At 39.9% G+C, this 19,634-nt stretch overlaps 1 protein-coding gene and 1 pseudogene across 1 annotated transcript in view; both read right to left on the bottom strand.

The window, feature by feature from the left end:
• The window catches only part of GLRB (glycine receptor beta), a 54,612-nt gene extending 36,140 nt beyond the window's left edge, over positions 1 to 18,472 (bottom strand). The window contains exons 1-2 of the mRNA XM_036240311.1: positions 18,314 to 18,472; positions 16,541 to 16,691 (exon numbers count right to left, since the gene is read on the bottom strand). Of these exons, the coding sequence (XP_036096204.1) occupies positions 16,541 to 16,662 (122 nt within the window). The 5' untranslated portion in view covers positions 16,663 to 16,691; positions 18,314 to 18,472. The remainder of the gene's footprint in view (positions 1 to 16,540; positions 16,692 to 18,313) is intronic.
• On the bottom strand, positions 6,328 to 10,268 carry LOC118616450 (annotated as a pseudogene).
• Positions 18,473 to 19,634: the final 1,162 nt, after the last annotated feature.

Below are 19,634 nucleotides of genomic sequence, written 5' to 3'. Positions count from 1 at the left end.
TCTATTAGTCTTACCAATCTTTAAAATCACTAGTCCTATAAAATCTGAATTTGTCCTTTACCAATATTTCAGTGTCACTCTTCCCTCTAGCCATCTCCAAATGCTTGTATTTCTCTCCAAAGTCTATATATGTGTGTGTGTGTGTATGTACATATACATGCATATGTACATATGTGTATATATACATATATATACATACACACACATTTATATAGTTTGTTAACAACAAAAACTCAGTTGGTTCACAAAAAAATATCTTGAAATAAAAAAGGAAATCTATCAAATGTGCTATAGGCCCCTTTATTCTTATTTGTGTCTATATGTATTTTCATGTCTCTGATGCACATAACCTGATATAAATATTTAATCAACAGTTCATCCTTCTTTATATTAGCATTTCAGAGACGCTCTAAAAATCATGTGAAAGCCCATGCAGTTTATATTGACATGCATAAATTTGGGGGCTTTCGTTCCCTAAAAATCATATACATTGCTTAGTCAATACTAAAATAACTTTAAAGTCATCTCTAAAGATTAAAACACATTTTAAGAGCCTAGATACCTATGCCACTTTCTTCCAAAGAACTGAAACAATTTACATGTAGTATATTGACCTATGTCTGCACTTTACTGTATATAACTTTATAATTTGGAAAGAGACCAGTATTATTTATACCAAATAAGCAGGAATAAGAAGAGTTAAATGATATTAACAAGGTCGCACCCTTAGTGCCTTTCACTATTAGACTCTTCATAGTCTGAACCTCAGTCCAATGTTTTATCCAGCTGCCTATGCCATTTTGTTTTATTTCAAGAAATCTATCAACAATTACGATATTATTACAAAACAGGATTTATTTCATGAAAATGTGATATTAATTTAAAAAAATAACTTACTCTACTCCGGCAATGTGATCAAATGACTAGAAAAAATAATGTTTTATATCAAAAGCCTTTTTACAACCAGGACTCTTTTGTTCACTTGCCTAAACTTGAACCAATGTCATTACTAATATGTAAAGTTATGCAAGGAATGTATCAGGCTGTATAGCTGTATGATGTAATGTTTTCCAGCGCTAAAGGAAAACTCCAGAATTTTTTTTTTTGCAAAGGGGAAAGCTCCGTTTTCCATGAACTGTGGAACATTCATATTTTTACATGACCCTTCAGTGACCACACTGCACAGTTCTATTGCAGAACTGGTGTGTATGATATGTTGTCTTACTCTCCTCCCTCACACTAGGAATCTGAGCCCAAAGGGATTGTTTTGTTTTTCCAAGAGCTATACATTCTGTGACATTGGTCAAAGGTCTTCTCGGGCCTGGGTGCAGCATGGCATATGTCAGCACAAGTAAACTGGGCACCAGACTGCAGAGCTTTTGGCTGGACGTGAACTGAAGGAAGGAAACACACAGCAGCAAGGAAGAGCAAGGTGTGTCAGATGTGTGTGTTGTGTTATTTCTCCTCTTTACTTTAGGACAGTGATTCTTTACCTCCTTTTTAGGTTACAGACACAGCTGAGAATCTGATAAGAGCTACATTCTTCCCTGGAAAATACACACAGAGTTGGCAATGCTGAGCATTCCTGGACCTATGGACTACAAGCTAAGAAACAACTCTTTCATGTAAACAAAATGCTGGTATCCTCATCTAGGAGGTGATTCAAAAAATAAAACCAGGTATCTTGTAGTGAAAGAAGTAAGCTCGGAGGGGAAAAACAAAACAAATAAAAAAAAAAAAAGCAAGCTGAGAATATGGCAAAGGGACACAGAAGCCAACGGAAAGTGCTCCCGATGGAGCTGAAATGATTTGAGCAATAAAATAAAGTTGTATTGTTATATTCCAAACTATAAAATAAAATCCATGAACCCATATAGATACATGCTTCCCCAAAATACATACCCCCATTCTAATTATGAGAACAACATCACACAAATCCCAACTGAGTGACGTTTTACTAAATACCTGACTAGTCCACCTCAAAGCTGTCACAGTCATGAAAAACAAGGAGAGTCTAAGGAGGCATAAAGACCAATATAATGTAATACCCTGAATGGGATTCTGGGACAGAAAAAGCACATTAGGTACAAACTAAGGAAGTCTCAATAAAACATGGACTTTAGTTAATAACAATGTGTCAAAATTGGTTCTTTAATTATAAAAATGTAATACACTAATGTAAAATGTTAATAGTAGGGGAAACAAAATGCAGGGTATTTGCAAATTCTGTACTCTTTGGGCAACTTTTCTACATATCTAAAACTGTTCTAAAATAAAAAGTGTATATAGGGGAAAAGATAAAGAGCAGATAGCCCAAACCCATAACAGACCTCTCAGCAAAGAAAAAAACATACAGATGGAAAATAAGCATATGAAAGATGCTCCAAGTTCAAGGTCACCAGAGAAGTGCAAAGTAAAGAACAATGAGATGCTACTACACACCGATTAGAATGCCCAGAATCCAGAACACTGACACCAAATACAAAAGAGAATGAAGAGCAACAGGAGTTCTCATTCATTGCCGATGGGACTGCAAAATGGTACAGCCACTTTGAAAGACTATTTGGTGGTTTCTTACAAAACTACATACACTCTTAACCATCTCATCCAGCATTCTTTCTCTTTGGCATTTACCTAAAGGAGATGAAAACAATGTTTACTCAAAAAGCCTGCACACACATGTTTATAACCAATGTCTTTCTATGTGCCAAAACCTAGAAGCAACCAAGATGTCCTTCAGTAGATGAATGGAGAAATATTCCAGACAACGGAATATTATTCAGCACAAAAAAGGAATGAACCATCAAGCCACGAGAGACATGGTGAAATAGGAACACTATCACTAAGTGAAAGAAGCCAATGTGAAAAGACTACATGCTATATGATTCCAAATCTATAACATTTTGGAAAATGCAAAACTGTAGACAGTGAAAAGATCAGTAGTTGCCAGACATGGGGCAGAGGGGAAAGAGAGAGGTGCACAGGCAGAGCACAGATATTTTTAGGGCAGTGAAAATGCTCTTCTAGATAATCAGACAGACGAATAACCATATAAAGACAAACATTTACATATTCAAGTAATAAACTAAGTCAGTGGTGATTTATGAATCCAGATCATTGAAGGGTTATATGTCTTATATTTTCCTCATTATAGTATATTTTATTACCTCTTTTGACAGCTTCTGCATTTTTTTCCATTCTGTTTTTACACATTAAATTGTAAACAGGTTTATGAATATGGTGAAAGACACCTTTTACATGATTAGTTGATTTTAATTAGTTTATATTTATTTGAAAAGAATGTGTTTGTGGGTATATGTGTATGTGTGTGGCAAAGTATGTCATGTTATTATAGGCCAAGAATCATAATTAAGAACAGGGTTCCACAACATTCATTTTATTTATCCCCTCCAGTTGGGCTTAAGGAACTTTTGGATCCTGTAGAAACATTTTCAGATCTTGTCTAACTTCAATTATGCAATTACATCATCCATGGCTCAAAGGAAAATGTTTTTCACAAAGTAGAAACATCTATTTGGAGAGATGCTGGATTTAGATACTAGCTGTTTCCAAATCTCATCAAAGGCTATGGTCTTTCTTAACTTCCTATCACATGTGAGATTACTTGTCCTATGAATACTATAAGTATCTTCTATTTAGATTGTATGTTTATCAAACAGTGTAAAACACTATACATTCTCACTACTTCTCATTGGTTTGTTAATTCAATACGAAACTCGTGTCATAAGGAATTAAACTTAAACCTCAATCCAAACCAAACATTTACTGTGCAATTTCCTTCCATACTCTGCAGAAATAGTATTGCATCCTGACCCAGTAAATAAAAATCCACAGTAATACCTTTAATTCTGCTCTACCTGAAGCTGGAATAGTACTTATCTTTTCTCAGTTTTCCATGCATAGCACAAATATAAAATGTTTCTCTTCTGGTCTAATTGAACTGGTAATAATATAAACCCACACTAACACACTTAATGAAGTGTGGGTATAATTGAAGAAGCACTTGTCTAACAGGCAACAGACTGGTTGGTTTTCTAGCCCCAGACAGACTGTAAGATTCCCCCATGATACTGGGCAATTCACTCACCCTCTCTGAGCCTCAGTATCCTCACTTTTACACCAAAGGTTTAAATGAAGGGATCTCTAAAATCCCATTCAGTTGATAATCTGTCTCTACCTGTTGTGGATGCTGTGGTGCTGAATCCCCCAGATGGTCCCTTCAGAACTGAGGCTATTTATTACCAGGAATGCTGGCTGTGTAAGTGTCTCTTCTGGAATAACCTTCAGCTGCAGGAAGGTGTCTTGCCCTGGAGGCAACCGTCATCTAAAAAGGTTGTTATGGGGATGCAGGGGACAAAAGTCCCTTTCTACTAATAAAGACAATGCTGAGAGGGCAGCCCAGCTTCAGAGCTCCCTGGGGCATCAACTGATGCTTTAGGTGCAGCTGCCTTGTCCTTGTGTCTGAATCCGCTTTCCTCACCCACACGTAGGTGTTACTCCAAAAACAATCCCTCCGTATGTAAATCTTCATCACAGAGTCTCTTTGAGAGAACTTAATCTACAACATCAGCTAAATAATAAGATCCCTTAAAGAACAAAAACTTATATAATTATCAGTATATGCAACTCTTCTCTTTTTCATTAGTCATTCCTGAATTCATTTAACAAAATTCTTGAGCTTGAATATATGCCATGAACAGGGCGATGTGCTGATTATGCAGAATCCAACACAAATGTTGATTATTCTGATATGAAATTGGAATTTAAAACTGTGTGTTCAGTCCTAGCTGGTTTGGCTCAGTGGTAGAGTGTCAGCCTGTTGACGAATGAGTCACGGGTTCAATTCCGATCAAGGGCAGGTACCTCGGTTGCAGTTCATCCCTGGCCCTGGTTAGGGTCGTGCAGGAGGCAATTTGTCAATGTGTCTCTCTCATATTGATGTTTCTCTTGCTCTCCCTCTCTCCCTCTCTCTCCCTTCCACTCTATCTGAAGATAATAGGAAAATATCCTCAGGTGAGACTTAAAAATAAATGAATTAATTAATTAATTAAATAAAACTGTGGGTTCAGATGAATTTGTCTAATGATTCTCAGCTTTGGCTGTGCCCTGAATTCACCTAAGAAGCTCTGCAAACTTCTGATGCCAAGCACCACCCCCCACCTCTATATTTAATTTGTTTGAGTTGAGGTTCAAGGATCAGAATTTTAAAAGATCCTCAGAGGATTCCAGTGCTCAGTCACTTGCTAGAAAATAAAATTTACAGTGAGAAAAGGCCATGGCATTAAAACATAGAGGGGAAAAAATAAATAAACGAACAATTAAGACAAAGAATAAACTGCCTAAGAGGAAGGAAGAAATCTATAAGCATGTGTCAACAGAACTACAGGAAAAGAATATTTTATGGAAGGTTGATTAACAGCACCAAATATCATGGCAAGGTTGAGATGAGAACTGAAAACTCTCATTGGGATTCGGCAAAAAGGAGAGCTGTTTTCCAGCTGAGAAAGAGACAGAAGCCAAATGGGGGTGGATAGGATAGTGAGTAGTGGGAAGGGAAATGGAATGAGGGACTATATCTATTGAAAAGTCTGACTGGGAGTGACTTCAACAAGATGAAACGGAGCTCTGGACCCTGCCTCTCCCCACAGACACACCATTCCCTTCGTCAGAAATCCAGAAACTAGAAGAGAGGCTTCTGTCGCCAACTGGCTGCAATGAAACCAGTAGGGAAAGAGGAGACACTCTTTCCCATAACCCCACGCCCAGAACTGCACAGCACAATACAATCCAGAGGACACCCTGAGCTCCCAGCTTCTCCCTGAGGAGGGAAAGGGTCTGAGCCCACATGTAACATCCCAGCTTTTCTAGCTGCTACCCTAGAGACTGAGTTCTGTTTCACCTGTTCCTGAGCAACGATGAGGCCCAGTACATGCCAGTCCACTGGGGACTACAGAGAACAAACAGTTTTTGGAACAAGCAGAATTCTTCAGAGCTCCAATTTCACCCCATTAGTGCACAGCAGTTAGGCATAAACCCCAGTTCCTCCCTGTATCTGTATGCCAGTGGTGCCCGCCAGCGGTCACTCAATTCACAATAGCCACCCACATGTAGAAACAACCTAAATGTCCAATGACAGATGAATGGATTTTTATTTTTATATTTTTTTTTGTATGGGGGTGGGCTCTTTATAAGGTGGTAATTGCCGGGCTACAGGGGTCAGACCACATAAGCAGTGTCAGCCTCAGGAATGTGACCTCTCAGTGTTGACCACAAAGGCCCTGAGGCTGGACCTGGTGAGCCCCAAGGTTAGAAGTGGAACTGGAAGGCTTCGGTCACGAGCTGCTTCCAGGCGTCCAGGCTGGGCAGCAGGGAGGAGCTGCCCATGATGTGCCACGTCTCCCCATCCGACACCACCGAGGTCTGGTAGGACAGCAGCTGCACGCCTGCTTCTGCCAGGAGCCCAATCATGGGAGGCAGCATGGCAGGGTTGGAGGGCTGAGCCCGGAACAGGAGCAGGGGCAGACCCCTGCGGAGAGGCACTCCTGGTCTGAAGACAGCTCCGTGAGTGCCTGCAGCACAGGTGTGGTGCCCCGGACCAAGCCCGCAGCCTGGTCCTGCCAGGGCCACACTCAGGAAGCCTTCCCGGAATCCTTGCTCTCCCGGCACAGCAGGGTTATGGGAGGTGGGTACGTTGAGGCCAGCCTCTCACCAGGAGCTTGGCGTTCACCAAGTTCACGTTCGCGTGATGGGAAGCGTCTTTCAGGAGGCCGACAATGACTGCAGGGCTAACTCAGTTGCGGGCATTCTTCAGGGATGTGCCCTGAGTTACCACCAGGATGGTCCCTTTGGGTGACCCAGCCCAGGCTCGCATCAGGGTCCCCAGAGCTTCCGCCAGACCAATCCAAGGTTTCGTGTGCGGAGAGAAGGCACTGGTAAGGGCCTGGGCATTTACAACCCTAGGGCTCTGCCCTTCACCATGTCCACGAACCGGACAGCGATCTCCTCCCCGCAGCGGCTCTGGGCCTCCTTGGTGCTGGCACCCAGGTGGGGCAGCTGATGACCACCGCGGCTCGGTCCCGTGGTGAACGCGTCCAGCGTGGCCCCGGCGCACTGGCCCGACTGCAGGGCCCGCAGCAGGGCGCCTGCGCCCACGATCCCTCTGCGGGCACAGTTCAGCACGCGCACCCCCTTCTTGCGCTGGGCGAAGGAGTTGTCGTTCAGTAGGCCTGTGGTGGAGAGCAGAAGAGGGGTGTGTACAGTGATGAAGGCCCAGGGAGGCCAGATCTCCTCCAGGAGCAGCTGCCGAACACCAAAGGACGCCGAGACCTCTGGTGAAATGATGCGGTCGTACCCTACAGTCTTCATCCCAAAGGACTGCATCCGGATGGCCAGGCCAAGAATTCCCAGGGTCTTTCCATTCAACTCGGTGCCCATGAACTTCTAGTCCCATTTGCCATCCTTCATCGAAGCCGTCGCCTGGGGAGTCGGCCTGGCCAGACACATGATCACCCCACAGGTGAGCTCCGCAGTACTAAGACTGTTCCCATTGGGGGTGTTCATGACCAGGATGCCCTTTCTCGTGGCGGCCTCCAGGTCCACATTGTCCACCCCCGTGTCGGTCCTGCCCACCACCTGGAACTTCTCTGCTGCGTTGATGACATCAGTGGTCATCTTGGTGGCCGAGCGGACAATCAGACCTTTGCAGTCCTGCAACTCAGCTATCAGCTCCTCTTTGCTCGGGTTCTGCTTCTCCACCACCTGCAGCCCTCCACTGTGCAGGATCTTCCGGCAGCAAGGGTCCAGGCTGTCACTGATGAGCACTCTCTGTAGACTTGAAAGGCCATTGCTGGAGCCGGGCTCGGGACTGACCGCTCTCCCTGGGCAGAAACACCTAAGCCGAGAAGCTGCTGTTCGGGAGGCCGGGCTTGTGTAACTGGGCCAATGGATTTTTTAAAATGTGGTATATACATATACTGGAATAGTATTTACCCTTAAAAAAGAAAATCCTGCCATATGCAACAAAATGGATGGACCCTGATGGCATTATGCTAAGTGAAATAAGTCATCACAGAAGCACCAATATTGCAGGATCCTACTTAGATGAGGAATCTAAAATAGTCAAACTCATAGAAGCAGAGAATTCAACGGTGGTGGGCTGGAGTGAGGGGACATGGGAATTGTTCATTAATAGGTAAAATTTAAGTTATGTAAAGATGAATAAATTTAGAGATCCACTCTACAACATTGTGCCTACAAAAAACAAACAAACAAACAAAAAACACTGTAATGTAGACTAAAAAATCTGTAAGAGGGCAGATCTCATGTTAAGTACTCATACCACAATAAAAGTTTTTAAATTTAAAAGCAACATCCCGTGACAACCCTCAAAAAAGAAAAGCCATACTATATGTATATGTATATATATGTATATGTATATATATGTATGTATCTATATATATATATAAATAGTCAGTGAGTTTTAACTGAAGTTATAGCTCATTTTAATTTAGAAAAAAAAAATTAGTTTGCTTGCTTTTCTTTTTTTCTTTTTCACTAAACCAAATGGCTGTTTCCTTGGACTATGTGCATAGCTATTGTTTGGAAATAAAATTTAATTTCTTGGCTTTCTTCTAAGGAGAATCTGGCACCTGAAGAGATAAATCAACACCAGCAGGATGAATTGTGACTGGACCCAGCCCCTAAATACTTCAACTTCGAAAATTAATGAAATAAATCCACTTTTACACTCCCCCCCAAAAGAAAAGTTTGATGACATGAACTCTAGAACAGGAAGAAGAGCCACTGGTGACATGGGTTTCAGAGACAGGCTGAATGTTCTGTATGTGAGTCTGCCATGTCAAGCACCAGTGCGTTATGAAAGATCCAGTGGAGTGAGAAAAAGTGAATCCCAATTTAAGATTCTCCCCTCCCCCAAATAGGAGTCCATGAGGTCTAGATGATGGATGGAGGGCGAGCTCATTCCCTCAGAGGAAGGGACAGAGGGAGGAGGCAGCACAGGAGGAGCATGTGCCCCAAAGGAAACCGCCTCAGTTTCAGTGCCCTCCTTAAAGTTTCGAGCTAACAATCCAGAGCAATTTTCTTGTGTATCTGCCCAAATATAACAGTTCTTAAATGAGCACCTTGAGGATAAAAATTGAAATATACTGCACTGTATTTTAAAACAATTCAGAAACTTAAAAGCAACTAAAAAGAACCCTGGTTGGTTTGGCTCAGCGGTTGGAGCCTCGGCCTGCGGTCCAGAGAGAGCCGGGTTCAGTTCCCACAAACTCCGGTTGCAGTTTGTCCCAGCCCTGGTTGAGTTGTGCGGGTGGCGGCCACTTGATGTGTCCCTTTCACGTCGATGTTTCTCTCTCTCTCTCTCCCTCCCACTCTATCGGAACAAAAAATGGAAAAATGGCCTCGGGTGAGGATTAAAAGAAAAAAAAAGCAACTAAAAAGAAATGAATGTGACTAATTTTAAAATTTATTTTTAAAGGTGTTATGATATCATATCCAGTACTTATCAAATGATTAATGACATGATTAATATCATCTATCACTTGTATTTTGTTAGCATTATTTTTCAGGGGGGAGGGGGGAAGCTTCCTTAAATGTAAATTTTCAAGAGTTGAAACTATTTCTTCCTCACAAAACTCTTATTTAAATAGAACTACAAATTCTGAATATAATACACATGTAGTATTCAACAAATATTTGGTGAGTCATTCAACAAATATTTAACAAGTGACGACCACAGCAAGGCATTTTTTCTAGGCTCTGGGAAAATACCGGCAAACAAAACACACAAAAACACTTGCATCCAATGGAGCTTAATTGGCCACAGGATAAGAATTTAAAAGTCCCTAGTTTTCATTCCTTAAAGAATTCTGCTCAGCGCTACGGTTTGTATTTGATACGGTTTTAAATAGCCATTATCCAGGTCGAGCCACATTTAAGAAAAAGTGGTTATTCCAATGTCATGGTAAATATCTTCATTTCCTAACTAGTTTGTTTGCTTTGCCTTGTCCCCGTGTGTGATTCTTTTTCTTGTTTACTGTTTGATTTAATGTTTGAATACAAATGAGAAACAAAACGAAGTCTATATTATGAAAAGTTGATGTAAGTGGAACTATTTTAAAATGGATCTAGTGCAACCATCCCAGAGGAACTGCTTACAAGTCTTGGTCCTTGAACCCTTGGAATGTTTGAACTGGGTGAAATACCTCTGCACTGGGCCAAGGCAACATTGTCTTATAAATAATTATTTGTAATACTATCAGGAAAGCAGGCCTCCTAACCACAAGAACTGTGGATTATGGACATTCCCACTGAAGACAGAATCAGTAGCCTGTCATGTATAGCCAGAGAGTGACTCAGTTTGTTAACACAAATGGAAATTCCTTTCCTCTATTCATGTAATCATTTCTTTCCATTTTCTCATTTTAAAAAAGTCCTTCCTTCTGCGATCAGGACACAGTTTTAGTTTCTGCCTGAATCTCTGCCCCCAGCTGCACTTTTGTGACCTCAAATAAACAGTGGTACCTCTCACATAGGCTTCTTATTTTTAGGCTAACAAAACTATGGCAATATAAATCCCAGCATTTTGGGTCTAGATATATGCAAGCAGAGTAGTGGGTTCTAAAATTCATAAGGAAATGCAAAGGACCCAAGATGGCCAAGGTACTACTGCAGAACAAGGCTAGAGGACATGCAGGCATTCTGCTCGAGTAATGAAAATGTGTGCTACTGACACAGGTGGGTAGTAATAGACCAGAAAGACAGAAGGGAGAAGCAAGCAGCTGATTTACAATGATGACACAACGGCATTTTAGTCAAGTACTGCTTGTCAATCAATGGGCTGCTTTTACAAATGAGTCTTGACCCTATCCCACCTCAAACACACAAAAAATAAATTGAAGTGGATTATAGAATTAAATGTGAAGCCTAAAATAATAAAGTGTTTAGGGAGAAAAAATCAGATTATCTTCATTACCTTGGAGTAGAGAAATAGTCCTTAAATAAAACTCAAAAGCATTAAAAAAAGATTAGTATGTCAAACCGGCCTCAGACTTCATTAAAAATGAGTACTTTAGTTCATCAACAGACACTGTTAAGAAAGTTAAAATGCATAACAAAAATTGAAAAGAGATTTGTAGTACATATATATGACAAAGAATTCTCTCTAGAATGTATAAAGAACTACATATCAAAAGTGAAAAGAAAATTGATTTTTTAAAATGAACAGACACTTAAAAAAGTGAGCACTTTGCAGTTATAACTAAAAGTCCAATATACATATGAAAAGGTGCTCAGCAACATTAATCATCAGAGAAATGCAAATTAAAATCACAATATGATATCTTCTACCCACATCAGATGGCTAAAATGAAAATGCCTGTTGATAATATCAAGTTTTGAGAAGGATGCAAAGCAACTGGAACTCTCACACATGAATGATGGGAGTAGAGTTGGGAAAACTGCCCATATCTTCTAAAGTTTAATATTCTTATATTCTATGATTCAGAAAATTTATTTCTGAATATATGGGTATATATATATTCTCAGTTTGGATGAGTGTTTCCTATGTAAGGTCTTATTTTAGTCGTTGATGAAATGTTGAACACAAGGCCAACATTTCACCAGGAAACGTCAGCCAGGTTGAAGAGGTTCCACTAATTTCCTCAGTTGTTAACTTATCTAGTTTTAATATTGAGACCATATTTCTAAAATATTGTCCATAGGGATTGTATAAGTTATTTTCAAGTAAGTGCCTTAACCAACCCAGATATAGTAACTTATAAGAGCCAAAGATATTTAGGTTTTTATTCATTTTTTGTTGTTATTAATCCTCACCCAAGGATATTTTTCCATTGATTTTTAGATAGAGAGGAAGGGGAAGAGAGAGAGAGAGAGAAACATCGATGTGAGAGAGACACATTGATTGATTGCCTCCCACAGGACCCAGACCAGGGTGGGGATCGAATCTGAAACCCAGGTACCTGCCTTTGACTGGGAATCGAGTCTGCAACACTTTGGTTAGACCAATGCTCTAACTGCTGAGCCAAACCAGCCAGAGTTTTATTCACTCTTTAAACAAATGTTTGTGTGTGTGTGTGTGTGTGTGTGTGTGTGTGTGTGTGTGTGTAATGCTGATCTTTAGTGATTAATTCAATAAGACACTTCTCTCAAAAACTTTCAACCTACTGGAGAAAGCAGGCAATTACAACTGATGAGTACCATACAGTATTATAAATATGATAGGCAAGTACTGTGGAGGCACAGAGTGTGTTTATCTAAATCAGACTATCAGAATTAGGAAAAGATTCCCAAACGAGATAATAGAGTTTGAGTTGAGTTTGAGATCATTAAGGGACAGTCAGATTAAAATGCTAGATGTATGGGTGTGATGCTCTTCAGAAAGGTCTAGGCCAGACATAGATTTAGGTGTCAACAGTAAATAAACGGTATTTACAACCATCGATTTGGACAAGACCACTAAGGTGGGAGTTAACTAAAGATAGGAGAACATTGACATTTTAGCTAAAGGGACAACACTAACAAAGGTGGGAAAGAGCAAGTGTGTGTAAGACTTGACTCGTGGAGGTTGAGTTGGGTTGGGTTGGGAAGGGGGCTGGGAAGGAAGGATAGTGCTGGGATGTCAAAGGCCAATTCAGCCAAGAAATCAGGACCTTATTCAGAAAGCTATGGAGTCCCTTTAAGGATGCTATGCATTAGAATTAATTGACTATATCGAAGACTTAGGAAATGCACTCTAGTGTCAGTGTGAAATATAAAATGATGGAGGAAGATAAGTAACAGGGAGACAAAGATTTCACCAAAAAGGATGGAGAGAGGTAAATAAAGCAGTATCCACCTGGGAATGAACATGAAGGACATATTCCAATGACAGGAAAGAATCTGGATTGAGAAATCTTGGTGACTACTGAATTTGAGAAGCTAAAATAGAAAGAGGAAGTCTAAGGTGATCCCCAGGATTTTTGTTTGAATGGCAAAGAAGACAGTGCTATGATTTGCTGGGAAACAAAACACTGAATTGGGAGTGGTGAGGGGCATTTCTGAACTCAGGTTCTACCATTTTAAGTTGAGTCTGAGGTCAAGATAGGACAGTCAGGTAGAGTTGTTGGGTCTATACCGTGACATTCCTCAGAGATGTCTGTGCAGGACATGAAACTTAGGAGTTAATAGTGACTAGATGGTGGTTATGGCCATATATTTGGACAAAATCACTCAGAATGTTTATAAAATCAGAGGAAAGGCCAAAAGATTAAGGTCAAAATCAGGTAAAGCTATAAAATAGGAAGCTGTGTCCAGGGACTGATTCTAAAATCTATTTTCTAATTTAAAGTTTATTTCTTATTTATTAATAGATATTAAATTTCTCTAAAAATTTAAAGCAAATTTATCACCTAGTTTGTCAATGTGATACTGTTGTTTCATTTAAACACCAAAAATAATGAATAATAGCATATATTTATGATTTGATAACATCTGAAAAAATGTATTAAAAAAATAGTAAAGACCCAGGAAAAGTTTATATGATTCAAACTCAACATGAAAATTATACCTTAGAATATTAAGGACCCCAGGTACTTTATTTCTTTTATATTTTAAAACATTTTTCTTTATGAACTGTCTTTGGAGAAAATATTGTTGTAACAATAAAATGGGACATTTTGCTCATGTTCGCTACACTTAAAGAACACATTAACGCATATGTCTACACAACCCCATTACTTCGTAAACTACTTTTAAAATCTTCAAATAAATCAACGGGCACTGGACAGGAATTTCACCATATTGAGAAGTATTATGAGAGTCTGTACCTAATTAACAAGTCTTGTAATCTTCAGATATTTTATATCTAATCAACTTAACAAGATGGGCAAACTATATCATTCTTTGCATGTCCTCTCATAGCACATTATTAGAACTGAGATTCTTAATCTGGATGTTCAAAGAAATTTGATATAATAGATCCAATCGTAGCTAGAGAAAACTGTAGTCTTCTTAAGTTTACAATTCAGTAATAATAAAATAAAAGTTCTTAATGAAATGTTCAACCCTCAAAATGCATATCTAATTTTCTAAGATACATTTACTTTTTAGTAAGTCAGTTTTGGCAGCATCATCATGGTAACTACTAGTAAAGGTTTATCTAGTCTCATAATTATAAAAAATAAATGATAATTTAAAATACAGTGATACCTCGGTTCTCGAACGCCTTGACTTTCGACCAAATCGGTATTTGACCAGGAGATTCGAGAAACTTTTGTCTCGGAATCCGAACAAATATTTGGAACTCGAACTTCCGAGATGAGCCGAATGGCGTTCATTCGGCCCAGCGCGCCTTGCTGGCGTCATCAGTGTGAGTGCAGGGAGAGAGTCACGCTTTGTGGAGAGAGTCACGCTTTACACTGAATTTAACCCTTAGACATACTGTACACTTTTATGTCTTGTTGAGACTTATGTTTTTCTACATATTATATACAAATTAGGCCAGTAAATAGGCATTTTCTGGGGCTTGGAACGAATTAATCCAGTTTCCATTATTTCCTATTGGGTTTCATTGCTTCGGTTCTCGAACAATTTGGTTCTCGACCGTCCTCCTGGAACGAATTATGTTCGAGAACCGAGGTATCACTGTATAGTGGAACATTTCAAAGATAAAATGTCATTCATTACTCAACGTATCAAAAGTACTGTGATAAGGCTTACCAGGTACATGTAGGGCCTGCCACTTGAAGATTTCCATATTTACCAATAAAGAACTTTCATTGTTTCACTTGTTATTTACTAGATTTAACTTTAAATAATTATAGACACCATAGGTATATACAGGCAATTTTAATATTGTGGTTCTGAAAAGGCACAGAATGTCCTCTAAAGACTCTTGTGAGATATATGATAGTTATAAGGCTTGCTGATGCCATCTTCAGAGCTCTTTGATTCATGATATTTAATGGGGCTGGGGGAGGAATTCAAGAGTCCTATCAGCTTTCTCATATAAAAAAATTGATCAAAGATGACTTGATCCCCACACAGAATTACCATAACTACAAGACATATACAACAGTTTGTGTCAATATGTCAACACTCATCAAATAAAAAAGGTCAATATAGAGACTACCTAAAACATGAGAATATGTCCTTTCACTTGGGAAAAGTAAGGCCTGACATTGTGCAGTTCCATAAAATGTTAATCTCCTGATTGCGACACAAAAACTCTAACAGTGAAAAGTAGTGATAGTTGATAGTGATGATGGTTATTCCTGAACCTGCCCCCCTCAGACACTTCATAACCCAGTTGGGCAGATAGCCAAGGAGAGGCACTTGTATATAACTCAGGGCCATCCCATCACACACTCAGATATCTGGCCCTGACATCAGATTGTATTGCACTAGAATAAGCAGGGCTATTAAAGCTGAAAACCAGGAGATATTTCCTAATAGGGAACTTAATCTAATGCTAGACTTCATGTGGATTATGATACTGTCTCCAGACTTTTAGTCTCAAATACTCAAATATCCATTCCAAAATACCAATTCTAATATCCTTTCTTTACTAAATATACTTCCCTAAATGTACCTTAAGATCTCTTATAGAACATTTATAAAACTATAATAATTTACATTTAAATAATGATGATGATGAAATAATATTACTCAGGATGAACATGGCATTTAAGAAATCTTAATTGAAAAATGACTTAAAACAGCAATATAATTTTTATTCCAGATCACTGCATATGTTACATTATTACCTAAAAGCATATTATATTTTGTGGAAGTTATTTATGGATATACTTACTGTTCAATTGCTCTTACTATTAGATGGTATTTGTTGTTTTGTAGCAGTTATATTAACCTCTCTTATTTTAAAAAAAGTATAAACCACAAAACTTTGTGGGTTTCTTTTGGGGGGATGAATGGTTCATTGGTATTTAGATTTGTTTTTACATGTAACTCCAAATTTAATGGCATATTTTTTTTTTTTTAGAAATACCTTAATTTCCTAATATAAGTCCTTTACCAAAAAATATATTGAAATAGAAACTGATCCACCTTGTGAATTTTCTTGTGCCATACCTCAATATAAGCTAAATAGACTTTAAAATCTTTAATGAATATTTATTTTTAGGAGTATTTTTAAAGTATCAACTTTTGAACTGGTATTTGTTCAAACCATGCAATTTTAGTATCCAATTAAAGTTACACATTTAAGGTAAGAAAGAAGAGTAACTTTTTTTCTATTTTTATAAAAGATGTATAGATTTTTAAGCCCAGGGCATAAATAAAACTTTATAAACTTTACCTTTAATACTGGGAATTAGTATTCACATTCTAAACCTCTCTTCAGCCTATATTTTCTACCTATAAAACAAATGAGTGCATATTCTGATATGAAAGGTTCTACTATGTGTTTCAATAAACCACCTTACTTGTATTAAAAATGCAATAACATTTCTCCATATGAGAATATAAGGCATGAAGAACGTACGATGGGCATAGATACTGCTTCTTTTTCCCCTTCCCCTTCTTTGAAGACTTCTCTTTAGAATAGGCTTCTTCAACCCACAAGGAAATTAAAATAAAAAAGGCAATTGCCAGTAAAAACTTCATCTTGATAAGTTAAATTTCAGGAGCTGGATCTACAAGAAAGAACAAGAAAACATTTACATTTATGAAGCAAATGATTAACTATCTGACTCTTTAAGGAGTATGATCATTACTACCCAATGGACATTTGTGCATCAAATCTTCAGTGCTCATTCCTAGGTGGTTACAGTTCACTATATAGTTTGTGATGATATAGCAGTAAAAGTTAGTTTAAATAATGGTAGGAAATAAAATCCTAATGAGGTATAAAAGATAACCATGTAATATTTTGAATTCTATAATTATAAAAAATTATAAATTAATATTGATTTGCACAATATATCAATCTATGTTTAGAAAGATATCTGGAAGGATGTTTAACACAATATTAAAATGGTTATCTCATGCTATTACATTTGAAGTAACTTTTACTTCCTTTTTAAATTTTTATATTGTTTTAATTTTGCATGTATACTTTCCATAAACAATAAAACTAATTAAAGGTAAGATGATTTTAAGTATTAAAAAGTGACAGAAATATAAGAAAAAATTAGTATCAGAGTTTCACACTCTAAATTCATTGTTTTGTTTTTTTATGCACACTAAATTTGCAAGCTCCCCCCCCCCCCCCATGCATATGGATTTAAATTAGCTTTCTGGCTTTCCTGCTTGCTTGATACTAATGTTTATTACCCAAAGATGATTTCTGACTCCAAAATTCTAGGTAACATTATATAAAATGAAATAGCAAGTAGGGCCTGACTCTTCCAAATAATCTTCTTAGCCATATTTTAATAACATTCTCCATGCTGAAATGAGAATTACATTCTTGCCCGTGTCTGATGTATAAAAAACAACAAAACTTTAAGCCTCTGCTAACACATATTTAAACCTCTTCTGCATCTTTCATTTCCAAACCATAAATTGTTTCTCCTTCACTGTTTGCTGCAGAGAGAGAGAGACCTATCATATCCCTTCACATTAACTTAATTCCCATCTGACCCTTATAAATGTGCTTCTCCTAAGTCATGTTTTTCATCTCCCTTGCCCCCCAGAATTATTTTCTCAGATTTATCCTTTACTCCCCCTAAAGCAAGCCAGGTCCTTCACAATGAAGAGAACGGAGGGTGCTTATCAGGCCAACAGCATTTCTCCTCTGTCAACTTGCAGCATCGGATGCTCCCTGCCCCCATCCCACCGTGGCATCTACTTCCAGATACCTTTGCCCACAGCAGCAGGTACTTCTCCCCCCTTCACATCCCTCCCCAAGAAAACACAAGGGCCGTCCTAACGGGGTGAACAGGCCGAGAGAACTGCAGCACCACTCTCTGCCTTCACCTCCAACCTTTCAGAGGGGACAGCTGCAGTGACTGGGGATCTTCAGAAACGACGCCAGGAGCCCTCCCGCAAACGCGTTCCTTCATGGTCCCCGGCCCTCGGCGTCCCTCCATCCCAAGCGTGTCCGCGGACGCCGCCGCATCGGTGGCCCGGCTGCAGCCGCCCCGCGCCCCTGTCCCCTCGCAGGGCAGAGCTCGCCTCCCCCCTGCACGCCGCAGTGCGCCCGGTGCCCCACCACGCCAGGCTGACCGAGGCTTCCCGCAGAGGCGTGTGTCCCGGTCCCCAGACCTCGCACCGCCCACCCCGTCCTCCCCAGCGCTTCCCTCCTCGGTGGAGCCCGGACACGTACCCTCGGCGCCCCCGCCTCCAGCCGCCAGGCCAGGACGAGGCAGAACGGGGCCCAGACGGCGGTGGCTGCTGGGGGTGCGGCGGGCGCAGAGCGGGGGCAGCTGCGTCCCCGCCGCCCGCGCCACCGCCGAGCTCAGCTGACGCGCCTGCTCCGGTGGCGGAGCCTGCGCCGTGCGCGCCGCTGCCGGTGACCGCAGCCGCCTTCGGGGTCGCTGCGGGGACCGCGGGCCGCGGCGCCGGGAGCCGGGGACAGCAGGGAGGCGGGACGGGGGGCGGAAACAGGTATCCCTGCCCAGCGCGGAGGGACGTCACAGCACCTTCCCTCCAGGCACTGCAAAGGTGTTGGAGCAGAAGAAATGCAGTCCCCACTTTAGGGCACTGAAGACGTTGAGGACGGGGGGTCAGATAAGGACAGTGTTGGTACCGAAGAAAAAAACCTTTCCAGGAGCTGGAATAGTTTTAGGGTCACCTTTGAACTGCTAGTAACAGAACAGTAGAACAACAAACAAATGACCTTCTTGGACCAAAACGGACAACCTACAGTCTCTGTGATTTCATTTGCCTCGACTCCTGGCATCTCACCTAATCTCTGAGTTTTATTTCTAATCTCTAAAAGCCTGGCCTTTCTAAGCATCTTAAATTGGTCAAAATGACTAAGGCCATAATCATACAGGTAATGTTTCACCATTTGTTAACTAATTAACATGTGCACAGAACTTTATGGCTTCAAAATCCTTTCACTACATTGTCTCATTTGGTCCTCACAACATTCTTTCTTGGGCAAGTTTTATGTCTTCGTTCCCATTTTGCAGATGTAGAAAATGAAGCTCAGATGTATTAAGGGATACGCTTGGTGTTACATATCTTGAATGGAACTGAGTCTGATTTTACACTCCTGAACTAGATATGATTTTAGCTTTCTCTAGCAACCTGTTCATTGTCATTGTTTATAATTTGGTCCTTCAGTTGGGTATGCAGCTCTTAGATAACAGACAGCTTTCCTGTTATCTCTTGACTTTGCGCCTAATTGTTTTGTTTGTTTGTTTGTATGTTTATTATTAAGAAAGCATGGGCTCAGGTGAGCATCACTTAGCACTGTGTTTGGAACCTACAGAAGTATCCACTAATACATTTTTCAACCTATATAATATGGGGAGAAGGGAGCATTCCTTGTATACAGTAATTACCTGCCTCTTCTCACCAGAAATAGGAAACACAGATGGATGTTTTGTAGACATCATGGGGTGTGAAAACACAAAACAAAACAAAAAATACTGGCAACAGAGTACACAGTTGAGTATTGGTTGTTT

The sequence above is a fragment of the Molossus molossus genome, unplaced genomic scaffold (assembly GCF_014108415.1).
Source record: "Molossus molossus isolate mMolMol1 unplaced genomic scaffold, mMolMol1.p scaffold_m16_p_4, whole genome shotgun sequence".
Lineage (NCBI taxonomy): Eukaryota > Metazoa > Chordata > Mammalia > Chiroptera > Molossidae > Molossus > Molossus molossus.
Note: the sequence above shows the minus strand (reverse complement) of the source record. Positions and strands in the feature narration are given on the sequence as shown.